The 15,886-nt window shown below is 46.0% G+C and overlaps 1 protein-coding gene across 1 annotated transcript in view; it reads right to left on the bottom strand.

The window, feature by feature from the left end:
• The window catches only part of LOC118076152 (transmembrane protein 132D), a 334,703-nt gene that overhangs the window by 139,579 nt on the left and 179,238 nt on the right, over positions 1-15,886 (bottom strand). The window contains exon 5 of the mRNA XM_060269805.1: positions 3,771-3,954. Within this exon, the coding sequence (XP_060125788.1) occupies positions 3,771-3,954 (184 nt within the window). The remainder of the gene's footprint in view (positions 1-3,770; positions 3,955-15,886) is intronic.

Raw genomic sequence — 15,886 nt, forward strand, 5'->3', positions numbered from 1 at the left:
TTAATATGGAGCCCAGTGCACCAAACACAGCCCCTCAGCCAAGCAGGGTGCCAAGAGTCAACTATAGGGAGCTGTTGGAGGAAACCAAGGAACTGGGAGACAGGAGCTTGGAGTCAGAGCGAATGGACACACACTAAAGCACATAGGAGCCAGGAAGGCTGTACTGGTCAGACAGCAACCTGGTGCAGATGGACACTTAGCTCTGGCATAGGCAGCATCTGACCCAAAAGGCATTTTTCTTTTAATACCCAACCGCTTACTACCCTGGAGGTTAGGAAGATTTAACAACACATTATTATTATTAGCATTATTATTTATTAAATTTGCTAGTTGTTTTTTTCCTGCCCAGGGCAGCCCAAAGTGCGAAACAGACAATAAATCCCACATAGATGCATTAAAATCAAGAGGAAATAAAAATACATTACAAGCACCCCATCTGCTTCTCAAAGGTTATAGAGTTTTTGACTGGCACCTGAAGGCAGATAATGATGGTGTCAGGCGAGCCTCTCTGGGGAGAGCATTCTGCAAATGGGGAGCCACCATCAAACACATCAAACAACCAGCACCCCGGAATGACTTGAGACAGGGAGCTGAGCAGAGCCTCCATCTGAAACAGAAGCTGTGGCTCTGCTGATGCTGGGGGACTCCAACTCCCATCAGCCAGCACAGGCAGTGGGTCAAGGATGATGGGAGTTGTAGTCCAACAACATCTAGATGGCTTCAAGATACCCCATCTAAATCAAGGGTGGGGGACCTACACCCTGGAGGCCAAATGCATCCCGCCTGTCCTCTTCATCTAGGACCCCCCCCAAATGTATTTTTTCCCACCAACCTTGAGTGGTTTCCACCTCTCTGGAATGTGCCCTTGAACTCTTATAATGCCTCTAGCTGGCCTGGAGGGAGGACAGAGGTGTGGGCGTTTGTGTGTAAGGGAAAAAATTACATTGGCTGCACTGTCCACTTTTGTCTCTCCCCACCCCCGGCATGTGGCCCCTAGAAGGCTGCCTCGAAGGAAATGTGGCCCCCTCCAGGAAAGTAATAGTTTCCTAACACCCCTGATCTAAAGATGCGTGTTCTCACTTCTTCACCTTCTGACACCCTGATTGCAGAATTGTTGTTGTTGTTTAGTCGTTTAGTCGTGTCCGACTCTTCATGACCCCATGGGAGAGTTATCTTCGTGACCCCATGGGAGAGTTATCATGCAGAGTTATCTTTTTTCAAACTGCTGTTTCAATTCTATTTGGTAAAACGGGTTCTCCAATCATGGAGAGCAGGAGTTGCAGAAGGGTTAACAGGACAATCCCAGGTTTCTTGGGCGGGTCAGTCTAGTTGGCCACAAGGGTGATTGGGGGTTTGCTGTTGCTGGGGAAATTGGTATGTTGCAAGTTAATTGATTGACAGCCATAGTCTTGAAATACTACGGTAGTGCATGCAGCTTGCAGTTTCACTTTGCCGCTTGCAACGGATCTCCCGCCCACCCTCCCTATATTTAGGGATTCTTTGCGCTTGACATTGTTATGCCTGTCATGGGGTCGCCTGTTTTGGAGCAGGGGCCTGGTGGGAATTTTGTCCACTTGGCTGATTGTCTGGTGCCCTGTGGTTTTTTGCCTACTGTGTAGCAAATTGTCACAACTTGTAAGGTTGCGGGTAGGCATTGGTTCAAATTGGATGGTGGAGGGGTAAGGATTTGGCTGGGCCTGCCCCTCAAAATTGCTGCTGCTGATAGGGGTATTCCGTTAAAGGAATCCTGAGGCTCCACATGTTTGTCCGTACTCCTGGTAGGGGCTAGGACCGCGCAAGAGCCTCGGGGAGCATCCGAGGGAGAGGTGAAGGGTTTGGCTCCCAGCTCCATCCTCTCTCAGAGGGTGCTCACCTATACTGACTTCCCTAGCATGCTAGCGGGAGTCAGTTCATTCTGTCCCAGGCAGGGGACAGATGGCGGGAACCAATGCCTAAGCAACCACTCACTTTAGTTGTATTTAAATAAAGTTGTGGCCAAAATAATGCCGATAACCTTAAACTTAAATTTCTGTGTGAAGTGTGAGTTATTTGGGGGGGGTTGTCCTGGTACCTCAACATGCAACCCAGCAGACAAGAAAAGAGTGTTGTGTTATTCTTGTTTCTTTAAAAAATAAATAAATACAGCTATCAGAGAGAAATGCAATAGCATTTGGCACCATTAAGTGCCAAGGTGACATCTGAGTTGCTCTGAAATTGGCAGATTAAAACCATGGCCCTTAACTGCTTTGAAAAGAGCACAAACCACTCTTCAACCTTGACTAATGGTATAATGATTAACTGCTTATCACTAGGCAACCACTTGGCTCCTATTATTCACCCCCCCCAAAAAATACTCAAATATTAATTATCTCCCCCCCCATATAGTCTATTTTTCCCTCTTTCCGTGCCAAATAATAACATGTGTCAATATTTTTAATAAATGGGTCAAAGAGTAAGCTCCGGGCATCAAAAATCTTGGAAGATGATATCCCTTGTTCCAGCCAGCACAGTAATTTGGGGCCAAAGGACACACTAGAGAGAATGAGGGACGTCCAATTGTCTTGTCCAATGAGCCACGGTCAAAAAGCCCAGTTTATTAAACAACTCTCTCGCCTGCCCCACAATTACAGAGCCATCCTTGTACGTGGTGTTATGAAAAAGAGGGATTTGATTTCACAGGCTTTAGAAACTGCTGAACAATGCCAAGTGTTCAATCTTTTCATGGTTTGTTCTTCCAGCGATCTGCACTATCCATTCAAAGCCGTATCACACCACTTTAAGCAGCCATGGCTTCCTCCCGAAGAATATTGAGGACTGTCATCGCCTATGGTTGCTGAGATAAGTTGGGAGACTCCCTATTCCCCTCACAGAGCTACAATTTCCAGAGTGGTTTCACTCTGAGGACTCTGGAAATTGTAGCTCTTTGAGGGAAATAGGGAGTTTCCTAACTCATCAGTATTGTTTACACTGACTGGCAGTAGCTGGTTGCAAATAAGAAGGTAGGTGGGTGGGGGAGAGCATGCTGAGGTTATTGGGGCAGCTCCCAATTTGCTCATATTGGGATTATTCCACTGGGATTATGTTTGAACCAATCCTCTGAACGTGGAATTACATAAACTATACACAAGAGACTGGTACCTTCCATAGCCCGACACACTTTCATACAGGCTTCTGTACAGCGTATTGTAGACCATTGACTTTTGCATTCACAGCTAGTGGCAGGATCAGCCCGTCCATGAGGCAGACTGAGGCAGCCACCTTGGGTGGCAGAGTCTAAAGGGTGGTGGCACCCTGCCCGCCACTGCCGGAAAAGTGAGGAGAAGAGGCTATAGGAGTGACTTCTGGGTTCCTGCAAGATCTTTCATGACCCCTGTAAGCAAGGCTTTGGTGGTGGGCAGATAGCAGAAGGGGACATCTTCCCATTTCCCACCCCTGGCTAGTGGAATAATAGAATTCTAGATCTGGAGAAAGTCTTGTAAGCTGCCTGTTCCAACACCCTGTTCAGTTCTGGAAATCCACACTTAGAAAATTCTCTGTCTAGCCTCTGCTTGCAGTTCTCCAGTCAATAAGAACTCACTACCTCACTAGCTAATGGGTTCCATCATCAAATTGCTCATGCTGTCAATATCTTTATCCTAATGCTCAACTGAATTCCATAACTCCAGACTGCGGAGAGTACAGATGTGAAAATGGTCACATTTCTGTTCAATATGGTCTAGAACTGTGCTTGCACACTAAACAGTACCGAGGCAATAAACAGTTTCTCTTACCATCGCCAATGGAAGAACACCAACTAGATCTTTCTGGCTTACGTAGATCTTGGAGATGCCAAGGTCAGATGTTCTGTCTCCTGGATACTCGACTTGCCACGTAATAAGCTGGGTGTCTGGCAATTCGCTAAGATCTTCTATTTCAAAATCAATTTGCATGATCTCAGAGGGTGGAGCATTGGTGCTGAAGGAAGAGAGAGGAGGGGAAAACATCGTCAGTGTGCATGCTTCATTGTGGTAAGAATTCACCTCTACACCACCTTGTTCGTTATCCAGGTGAGGAACAACCACATTTTGAATAAAACACAGAACCAAGGAAACTATTTCAAGTCCAGCATCCAGATTTAAGAACCCAGCACTTGTTATAGCTATTGCAACAGGACAGAGCTCACTCGACTCAACATGCCAGTGGAGAAGGTCTGCCCCGAGCTGCTTCAGAACAAAAGCTTATATAGTAGTTCAAAAACGGAAAACTCAGAGTCATAAAACATATTCACATACATAGGAAAGGTTACAGGTCATGAGAAGTAAAAGACTCATGGCTCCATACTGGTATCTTCAACCCCACAATCGCCTTGGAGTGGCACCAGTGTGCCCAGGTCATTTGACCATTTTAGGTCTTGGATGTCCAACATTGCCCTGGCAACCTAGCCTTCAATGGGAGGGATAGAGCATCATAAAATCCTCTTCCTGGGTCTCAGATAGCTTCAAGGATTTACCCTCCGGTGCTAAAACATACTGGCATTTGTACTACTTTCAGAGGTAGATAAGGAGAGATTGAATGCAGCATAGGAGGGAGAACACACAAAAATCAAGCCTAATATATTCTAAAAGGTTAAATGCAATGAAAGTGAAACATTGAAACATTATTAAAAGAATAAAAACATTCATCTGGGGTCTCTAATTCGTATATCAACATGAAGTTAGGCTCCTTCCCCATGAAGATTACGGTCTGAACTTCCACAGCAGGGCCAAAAACAAGGATCAACATGACCAGGCAACTTCTAAGGGACACTACCCCTACAGACCATAAAAGAACTGTTTATATGTATATTTGGGAACTGACTCCCTCCTCCCACCATTAGGCATGTGATTACTCAGCTCAGGTTTCAAACTATGTCTGCAGAATATCGGACTAGCAAATTCTTTAATATGCCAATAAATGACTCTATTTGTGTATACAGTGGTACCTCGGGTTATAGACGCTTCAGGTTACAGACTCCGCTAACCCACAAATAGTTCCCCGGGTTAAGAACTTTGCTTCAGGATGAGAACAGAAATTGTGCGGTGGCAGCGCGGTGGCAAAAGGAGGCCCCATTAGCTGAAGTGGTACCTCAGGTTAAGAACAGTTTCAGGTTAAGAACAGTTTCAGGTTAAGAACGGACCTCCAGAACAAATTAAGTTATTAACCAGAGGTACCACTGTACAGATTAGGCTAGATCAAAGATATGGTGTACTATCTCTTACTTATTGCTCTTGAGAGCAATAAAAATAGAGTCCTCCATTCACTCCAGAATTTCTTAGGAGGTCAGTTAGATGATTTCAGAACTAGATGATTTCAGAACTAGATGATTTCAGAACTAGATGGTTGAGGGTCAAGGCAGATATGTTTGTTACCTATAGAGTAGCTTTTCATGTGCTAGAATTGAGAAACTTAATGGTCTACCTTAAAAAAAAAAAAGCACTGTTGACTGCCACGGGGTTGTTGTTTTTTAATCTAAATGATTTGGAGAACTCCATATGGCATTTTCATGCACTGCTCTGGCTTCACCAGAAGCGACTGGCCACATGACCTGGAAAAACTGTCTGCGGAAGGCAGACAAATGCCGGCTCCCTTGGCCTGTAAAACGAGATGAGCGCCGCAACCCCAGAGTCGTTCATGACTGGACTTAACTGACAGGGGTCCCTTTACCTTTACCTATACTCAGAGTAGACCTACTGAAATTGGGGGAAATGACTAACTTGAGACCATTCATTTTAGTAAGTCTATTCCAAAGCTCACATTCCCAACAGGTTCGCACTCCTGTCTCAGCGACGTCTACACTGGCTGGTTCATTTGCACAGAATGGAAAGTGGCAGGATCCCCAAGGACATGCTTTGTGGGGAGCTGGCTCCAGGCACCAGACCCATTGGCAGACCAACTCTACGCTGCAAAGATGCCTGCAAGCATGACATGAAGGCTGGCAATGCCAACCCCACCATGTGGGAATCCCTTGCACACAACACAGTGGCTGGAGACAGAAAAGTCAGGTTGTGCATCCACCGCAAAACTGGATGCCAAGCAGGGCAAATGAGGGGTGTGTGTTGGGGAGAGTTCTGAAGGCCAACGCAAATATCCAAAGGGTTGCAATGTGGAAGATGGAGCAAGCTTGTTTTCTGCATCTCCAGGAAGTGGGACCTGAAACAATGGCTCCAAATTACAAGAAAGGAGATTCTAGCTAAACATGATGAAGAACTTTCTCATGGTAAGATCTGTTGAGCTGTGGAACAGACTACCTTGGAAGGTGGTGGCTTCTCCTTCATTGGAGGAATTCAAGCAGACGTTGGATGGCCATCTCTCAGGGATTCTTTAGCCATGCTTCCCATATTGCAGGGGGTTGAACTAAATGACCCTTAGTGTCCCATCCAAGCCTACAGTTCTGATTCTATGGAAGGTGATATATTGCTCCTGCAATATATTGCCATATGATTGGGCTCTCAGCGGCAGTCTTGCCAAGGGCTGCTCCACACTTTCCAAGGGCTGCTCCACACAGAACACATTTCAGTAGCAGTCTAACCCAGGGCCGGCTCTAGGTAGACCCCCGGTGGCGCAGGGCACCATGGCGCCGGCCCACCAGGAGGGTGCCGCGAGCTGCGCCTGCCCGCTGGCCGGCCGGTCCGCCGGTTCAACAACTGCGCTGTGTCTGCCTGCCCGCCGCGGCGCCGCACAGCAGTGCCTGTAGCAGCCGCGCTGCGCCCGCCCGCCCACCCACCACGCTGGGAAACAGGGCGGGGGGGGGGCGCTGGAGTGATCCGTCGCTCCACGGCGCCAGGGTGCTTAAGACGGCCCTGGTCTAACCTGAAAGCAACATATGAATATGTAACATTTTCATTTGCTTTGAATTCTCGGCAGCTGAAGGGTTACCCGCCCAGCTCCACCAGCCTATCCTGCTCATTTTCATATGTGTCCTTCCTTCGCGGGTGTGATGCTACAGAATCCTTTATAGCTCCAAAATGATTCACAACCAGAAGGGAATATGAATGCCATGAAAAGGGAGAGATTTAAGGCAGGGAAGCTACGTGAGCCTTAAAGGGCTCGATCTTGTAAACCTTTATAATAAAAACCAGCCACTGTGTAGGAAGCGGAGCTGTAAAGATTCAACAGTACATCCTCGCCGAGGCAAACTCAACACAACCGGCAACTTTTATAGGGAAGTTGGGGAGGGAGGGAGGGAGGGAGGGAGGGAGAGAGAGAGAGAGAGAGAGAGAGAGAGAGAGAGAGAGAGAGAGAGAGAGAGAGAGCAAAAGGGGAGGAAGAGTTTGACAGGGAAGTTTTGCCTTGTCTCGCAACACTTTAGAAACGCCTGCCGATTACTGGGGTTTTACAGATCTCAGAGCTTATGAGCCTGTAGCGCAGAGCTCTGAGCCAGATGGATGCGCCGGAGAGCATGAATTGGCAGTGACAGGAGATGGCCAAAGGAGGGTTTAGATCAAGGAAGGAAGGAAAAAATAATAATGCAAGTCTGTAATTAAAATTAAAAGCACTGAAACAGACAGATGGGTTTGTGTGCATTTGGCAAGTCATTGCATGCAAGGGCAGCACCATGTCAGGTTTCAGTGGGTAGGATCCAATGCTAGTCCTACTCAGAGTAGGCCAGCTGAGACTAACTGCGGTCCATTGATTTCAGTGGGTCTATTCTGAGTAGGACTGAGCTGTAGTCCTACTCGGAGTAGGCCTACTGAGACTAATGGAGCCAAGATGGTTGTCATCATTAATTCCAATGGGTCTACTCAGAGTTGGACTAACGTTGTATATGAACCAGTGTTGGGAAGGTTTAAACCAAGGTTTCCTCTAGGGTTGATGGAGCTGTGCAGGGGTGAATAAAGACCTGGAGGTCAAAAGGGGCCTGGGGTGGACAATAAATTAATAATGCACAGTTGTACCTTGGTTCTCGGACAGCTTAGTTGTTGAACGAACCACTTGAGTGCAGGAAGCTGTTACAGCCAATCAGAAGCCGTGCCTTGGCTTTTGAATGGTTTCGGGAGTCGAACGGACTTCCGGGACAGATTAAGTTCGAGAACCAAGGTAGCACTGTATTGTGCGTGGAAAAGAGATAAAGTCTTGGTGCAGCAGACACGCTGGCAAACCTGGAATAGAGGAGTGGTGGAAAATGAGAAAGAGGGGAGAAGAACTTAGAATCTAAACAGCTTTACTGAGAGCTCTAGGAGTGATGGATGCATCAGGACTACTGTGAAGCCATGGGGCTATGAGAGACCCCTGGGAGGAGAGAGAGAATATCTTAGTCGGTAGGGAAATGCAGAGAAACCCTAACAACTCATTAACAACCACAGGTGAGCATTGACATAAGGAAGGTGCCCCAAATATATATATTTTAGATACCAGGTAATACCAACTTTTATTATTATTATTTCAGTAAGCCTACTCGAGACATATAATTTCATTGCCTATACTGATCTTATCTGTATTTGAAGGATAATTATTTTATTAATATTTGTTTTTTTAATTCTGCTGTGAATTTTAGCTTTTTATGTACCCCTTAGACCCTGCTGCCTCCTCAAGCATTTCTCTCTAGTTGGGATGTGTCTTTAAACTGTGACAATACATTTTGCTTGCCTGGATTAGAGAGATATGTGGGTGTGTTTGTAGACTTTTGCATGGCTGGAATCTGCTGCTCTGCTCACTTCTGCCTCTTGCCCCACTCTCCACTGACATGTGGCCCTCACAGGATTGCCCAGGAGGGAATGTGGCCCCTGGGTTGAAGAGTTTGCCACCCCCCACTGCACAGAATTGCACTGCAATGGACTAAAGAGGTGGATACTCTGCATCACAGAATTATTATTATTTAAAAAAAGGAAACCTCACCATCTACTCCAGCCTGCTGAATTAATGTCACAGAATGATTTGCTTTGCTTTCTTTCTTTTTTTTTATATAAGAAAAGCATCACATTCCTTTTCTCACCACTTGATGTCAAAGCCAACGAAAGGGGCAATTTGCAAACTACAATTGAGTGCAACATTATTCTTGACCTCAAGACAAGATGCTTTCGGAGTAGGTTGCTATTGAAACCCTGCAACATTTTCTCGTATGGAGAGGAAGGCAATACAAACCAGTCATAGATGTTAGAGATGGAGAGAGCAAACCTGACTCTCCGCTTACATGCCCGCCAACAATTTACAGATGAATAAAAGGACTAGCTGTTTTTGTTCCTTCTCACTTAAGCATATGTTCACTCATAAATCTGTTCAATCCCATTTCCATATTAATCTGGTGGATTGATATTATTCTTCGAAAAAGTGGGAGAGAGAGCAAAAAATTGCATTTAAATGCACATTTGCCAAATGCAATTTGTCTTAAAACACACATTTTAATAATGTGTTTTGCATTGGAACAACTGGGACGGGCCAACACTGGTGGACTAGTTTGGGAGGTGTGGATGCGATCATTTTCAAATCAAAATTTGAAAAGATCTTGTCCCGTAAAGGTAAAGGGACCCCTGACCATTAGGTCCAGTCGTGACCAACTCTGGGGTTGCGGCGCTCATCTCGCTCTATTGGCCGAGGGAGCCGGCGTACAGCTTCCAGGTCATGTGGCCAGCATGACTAAGCGCTTCTGGCGAACCAGAGCAGCACATGGAAATGCTGTTTACCTTCCCGCTGTAGCGGTACCTATTTATCTACTTGCACTTGACGTGCTTTTGAACTGCTAGGTTGGCAGGAGCTGGGACGGAGCAAAAGGAGCTCACCCCATCACAGGGATTCGAACCACCGACCTTCTGATCGGCAAGCCCTAGGCTCAGTGGTTTAACCCACAACCACCCCTAATAAGGATGTTTATGTACTTATAAATGTAGTTATATACTTCCTTCCATAGGAAAGAACTCCAAAGAAACCAAGTCCCTTTGCCCACCCCCACCCCAAAATTATTTGAGGGTGGCACCCTCCCCCCGAAGTTAATGGACATTGCCATTCAAATGATGTGTGCCTTGTGGTCGATTACCCCCCCCCCCAATATTTTAATCCGGTTGGCACCCCTGCTTCCCTCTTATGATGGTGTACAGCAGGGCTTTTTTTCAGCTGGAACTCACTGGAACTTGGTTCCAGCACCTCTCAGGTAGGCGCCATTGCCATTCTAAGACAACAAGGGAGGCTTTCATGGTGAGTTCTGGCACCTCTTCTTCTAGAAAAATAGCACTGCACAGCAACATTAACAGGTAAAGGTACTCCAGACCATTAGGTCCAGTCGCAGACGACTCTGGGGTTGCACGCTCATCTCACTCTATAGGCCGAGGGAGCCGGCGTTTGTCAACAGAAAGTGTTTGTCCACAGAGCAGCGCACAGAAACGCCGTTTACCTTCCCGCCGGAGTGGTACCTATTTATCTACTTGCACTTCGATGTGCTTTCAGACTAAGTTGGCAGGAGCAGGGACCGAACAACAGGAGCTCACCCCATCGCGGGAATTCAAACTGCCGACCTTCTGATGGGCAAGCCCTAGGCTTAAAAGTAGTGCAGAGTGAACATTAACATGACTTAAGAGATTTTTAAACAATTCCATAGGCCTGTCAGCTTACAAAAGTTTTCAAGAGATGCCTGGAAGTCAAAAGTGGTCTTCCAGTCTCTGCTGGAAGAGTGTCCCACAGCAGGGAACTGGTGAAACTACCGGTAAATGCCTGACTTCTGGTGGAGACTGGACAGGCATTGGTAACACGAGGGACAACTAACTAACTAACAGCTCTCCTCTGGTTGAGCTCAGTGACTGGGGGTCCCTAAGGTATCTGGGACCCAAGTTGTTCAGGATACACCCCTATTCTCCATATGGTGTGACCACACCTGGAATACTGTGTCCCGTTCTGGTTTCTTCACCTCAAAAAGGATATTGTAGAGCTGGAACAGGTTCAAAAAAAGAGAGGCCACCAAAATTATCAAGGGGGTGGAGCAATCCCCCATGAAGAAAGGTTACAACATTTGGGCCTTTTCAGTTTAGAGAAAAGGGAAGTGAGAGGAGTGTAAAATTTTGAATGGCATAGAAAAAGAGGATAGAGACGATTTCCCCCTTCCCCTTCTCATAACACTTGGGGGACACCCAATGAAGCTGAATTTTGGAGGGTTACGGATAGACAAAAGAAACAGCTTCTTCACCCAGAACAGCATTGAAACTATATAATTTGCACCCACATGGAGCAGTGATGGCCACCAACTTGTTGTTGTTTAGTTGTTTAGTCGTGTCCGACTCTTCGTGACCCCATGGACCAGAGCACGCCAGGCACTCCTGTCTTCCACTGCCTCCCGCAGTTTGGTCAGACTCATGTTCGTAGCTTCGAGAACACTGACCAACCATCTCATCCTGTCGTCCCCTTCTCCTTGTGCCCTCAATCTTTCCCAACATCAGGGTCTTTTCCAGGGAGTCTTCTCTTCTCATGAGGTGGCCAAAGTATTGGAGCCTCAGCTTCACGATCTGTCCTTCCAGTGAGCGCTCGGGGCTGATTTCCTTCAGAATGGATAGGTTTGATCTTCTTGCAGTCCATGGGACTCTCAAGAGTCTCCTCCGGCACCATAATTCAAAAGCATCAATTCTTCGGCGATCAGCCTTCTTTATGGTCCAGCTCTCACTTCCATACGTCACTACTGGGAAAACCATAGCTTTAACTATATGGACCTTTGTAGGCAAGGTGATGTCTCTGCTTTTAAGATGCTGTCTAGGTTTGTCATTGCTTTTCTCCCACTGCTTTTCTTTTAATTTCATGACTGCTGTCACCATCTGCAGTGATCAAGGAGCCCAAGAAAGTAAAATCTCTCACTGCCTCCATTTCTTCCCCTTCTCTTTGCCAGGAGGTGATGGGACCAATGGCCATGATCTCGGTTTTTTTGATGTTGAGCTTCAGACCATATTTTGCGCTCTCCTCTTTCACCCTCATTAAAAGGTTCTTTAATTCCTCCTCGCTTTCTGCCATCAAGGTTGTGTCATCTGCATATCTGAGGTTGTTGATATTTCTTCCGGCAATCTTAATTCCGGCTTGGGATTCATCTAGTCCAGCCTTTCGCATGATGAATTCTGCATGTAAGTTAAATAAGCAGGGAGACAATATACAACCTTGTCATACTCCTTTCCCAATTTTGAACCAATCAGTTGTTCCATATCCAGTTCTAAGGCCACCAACTTGGATGCCTTTAAAAGAGGATTAGAGAATTTCATGGAGAATAAGCTATCAATGGCTGACAGCCATGATGATGGAGATCCCAAGTGGAGAAGAGTGCTGTTAAGCTCAGGTCCAGCTTGATGGCTTCTCGTGAGCATCTGCTTGGTCACAATGAGAATGGGATGCTGGACTAGATGGAGCTTCAGGTGTAATGAGTGTGCACGTTTCAGTGGACCAGGAGCAAAAACTTTCAAGCTGATCAGGTGGCTATGGTTGCATGTTTGAAACCTTGGTTTGCACCAGGTGCTTGGAAGCATTTACAGATGCACTCCAAGACATCTTGATTGTAAAAGAGATTTATTTTGCTTAAATGTTGGCCCTCTTGAAAGCTATACTTTAGGGTCATTGGAATGCAACCCGTAAATTGAACCCCTGAAAGTTGAGCTACTTTAGAAGAGTCACTAGAAAGGGTAGAAACAATTCTGAAAGCATTAGAGTAATGGTTATCTACAGTTGAATAAAGTTTTGCATCTCTTCACAACCTTGGCTGAAGAATTATTATGAATATTACTAATATTATTGACACTTAAGCTTAATATTTTTACTCTTGGAAATCTGTTGAATCACTGCAGGAGTTGTCTGGCTAAAAGCAAAGAGTGATTCTCAGTGTCCCAAAGGTTGGAAATACAGACTTCTGAGGAAGGAGAATACTTAGGGGATGCTAGGCATCCTTTGGAAAGTCTGTTCACAAAATGCTTTTTTTGCACTTCATCCTTTTTAACTCTCAGGTTTTCTAAATGACTGAAATGCAAATTTTGTTATCAGTATTCTCTCCTACGTTTTTTTAGTTTTATGTTGTAATGTATATTCTTTCCATGATTTTTATGGTGTGTTCCCATTTTGTATTTTTCTTACTTGATATTTGGATGAGGGGTGGTATACAAATTTAATTAATGGAGGAGGAGGAGGAGGAGGAGGAGGAGGAGGAGGAGGAGGAGGAGGAGGAGGAGGAGGAGGAGGAGATTCTGTTGCTATCTCCTGTCCTCCTTCTGCCCCCAAAGTGACAGAGAGCAGTTGCTGCAGCGTTTGACAATTGGGCTGGGATGAGGCTCCCCTTCCTCTTTTCTCTTATGCTCATCACCATCTGCCTATGTGTTGCCAGGAGGAAGAGCAATGTCACCATAGCTGCCAAGTTTTCGCTTTTCTCGCGAGGAAGCCTATTCAGCATAAGGGAAAATCCCTGTAAAAAAGGGATAACTTGGCAGCTATGAATGTCACACTTCCGCTGTAAACTGGGCTCAGAGAAACTGGAGTTTCTACACACAAGACTCATTCACACTAGAACGAAAGTGCTGAATGCTGCTGTTTGCAAACTGATGGTGGGAACATGTTACCAATGATGCTCTCCTGCTACTGGGCATATTCAGAGGTGGGAAACTGAGATGAGAGATGGAAGAAGGCAAAGCAAGAAGAGAGAGAGGTAATGAAGATGAGGAAGAGACAGAAGCTGAGGTTAGGGAAGGCAAATTTATCTATTTTGGGTTTCTGGGTTTCCCAAGCTTAAGTTCGGTTCTCCACATTTCCAAACCAGTTGGCAAATCCCTGTTTAAAGCCCTCATGGAAATCCACCGGAAAAAGCAACTGGAGACTCCCTATTCCCTTCACACAGCTACAATTCCCACAGTTCCCTCTGGAGAAGGACTGAAACCACTCTGAAACTATGGCTCTATGAGGGGAGTAGTGGTCTCCTAACAACTCCCAGCACCTTTTACAACTACCGGTACTAATGTTGTAACCCACCCTGGGACCTTAGGGGGAAGGGTGCATAATAAATTCATTCATTCAATCAATCAATCAATCAGTAAACAATGGGTGTCATTTTTAACTGTGCAATAGGCTGCAGTCCAGCCACACAAAGCCTGAGAGGTGAGCTCCCAGCTTCTGCCAACCTAGCAGTTTGAAAGCACACCAGTGCAAGTAGATAAATAGGTACTGCTGTGGCGGGAAGGTAAACGGTGTTTCTGTGCGCTCTGGTTTCCGTCACAGTGTCCCATTGCACCAGAAGTGGTTTAGTCCTGCTGGCCACATGGCCTGGAAAGCTGTCTGTGGACAAATGCTGGCTCCCTTGGCCTGAAGCAAGATGAGCACCGCAACCCCATAGTCGCCTTTGACTGGACTTAACTTTCCAAGTGTCCTTTATCTTTTACCTGGCGAGAGTAAGAGCCCAGAGAAAGTTGGCGAGACTGGATAGAAAGGCTTGTGGGGGGCACACGCCTAGAATTTCCAGCACCTCTTTAAACAGGAAGGCCCCCCCCCAAAAAAAAACCCACATTTTGATCATCATAGCACATTTTGTGTTGGTTCCATTTTTTGCCCAGAAACACTGCTCCAATGTTTGATTTAGTACTACAGGTAAGACCAAATGAATAATTCTGCACCTTTTTCTTCACCAAGATATGGCTCAGAATTTCTGTGCCCCCCCACCTCAAGATTCCTTTACAAACCCCAATTCTTCAACCCCCTGCCATCCCCACCTCAAGATTAGCAGAGCATTTAGAACAACATAAATCTGGGTGAGCAAACTTCCCGGCAAAATCGTTTCTTGGTTTACAGGGCTCAGCCATCGCCCTGAACATCTCTTGACGTGATAAATCTGATCGTAATTTGCCACGTTATGTGAAGGAAGTGATAAATCAGCGGTGAATTTATTACGCCCAATCTAATAATAACCCAATAAATTATTCAAGCAAGAGTCGGTAAACATTCAGTCAGTGCTTTCAAAACTGCTCAATCATGAAGCTGGACAAATTGTTGCTGCTGTTAAGTTTGGAATACACTATGGAATACACTATGGAATACACATTGCTGTTTAACTGATACTGCTAGGCCAGCAGGAAATTAAAACTTGGCATAAGAATTTGCCAATTTTAAAAATCATGAGTATTAGCAACTTAAATTTTTAACAATGAGACCTTTGCAGGATTTTGTTCAGCGGTGAACCTGCAAAAAACCAAATCCTTTGCTCCTTGCCGCTAATGCTTAGGAACACTTCACCTGTGTTGCGTGCCGAGGTACCAAGACATCCCCCCCAATAACTCACACCTCACACAATATTTTAAGTTTAAGGTTTTTGGCATTAATTTGGCCACAACTTTATTTAAATACAACTGAATGTGAGTGGTTGCTTAGGCATTGGTTCTTGCCATCTGTCTCCCGCCTGGGACAGATCTGACTCCCACTACCTAGTAGGGGAGCCAGTAGGTAAGCACCCTTCCGGGAGAGATCGGGGCAGGGGGCCACGCCCTTTACCTCATGCTCCCCGAGGCTCATGCCTGGCACTGGCCCCTACTGGGGATCCGCGGACTACATGTATAGCCCCAGGATTCCTTTAAAGGAATACCCCTAAAGGCAGTAGCAACCATGAGGGGCAGGCCCAACCAAATCTGTACCCCTCAGCCATCCAATTTGAACCAATGCCTAACCGCCAACCTTATAAGTTGTGACTTATTGCAGCGTAGTAGGCAAAAACCACCTGGCACCAGCTAATCAGCAAAGTGGCAAAATTCCTACCAGGCCCCTGATCCAAAACAGGCGACCCCATGAGAGGCGCAGCAAGGTCAATGCAAAAACACCTAAAATTAGAGGAGGGTGGGCGGGAGATTCGTTGTGAGCAGCAAAAGTGGAACTGAAAGCTGCTCTCTAAGCATGTATAGGGTAAGGCTGTCAATCAATCACTTGCTACAAGCAAATTTCCCCAGCA

The sequence above is a fragment of the Zootoca vivipara genome, chromosome 17 (assembly GCF_963506605.1).
Source record: "Zootoca vivipara chromosome 17, rZooViv1.1, whole genome shotgun sequence".
Lineage (NCBI taxonomy): Eukaryota > Metazoa > Chordata > Lepidosauria > Squamata > Lacertidae > Zootoca > Zootoca vivipara.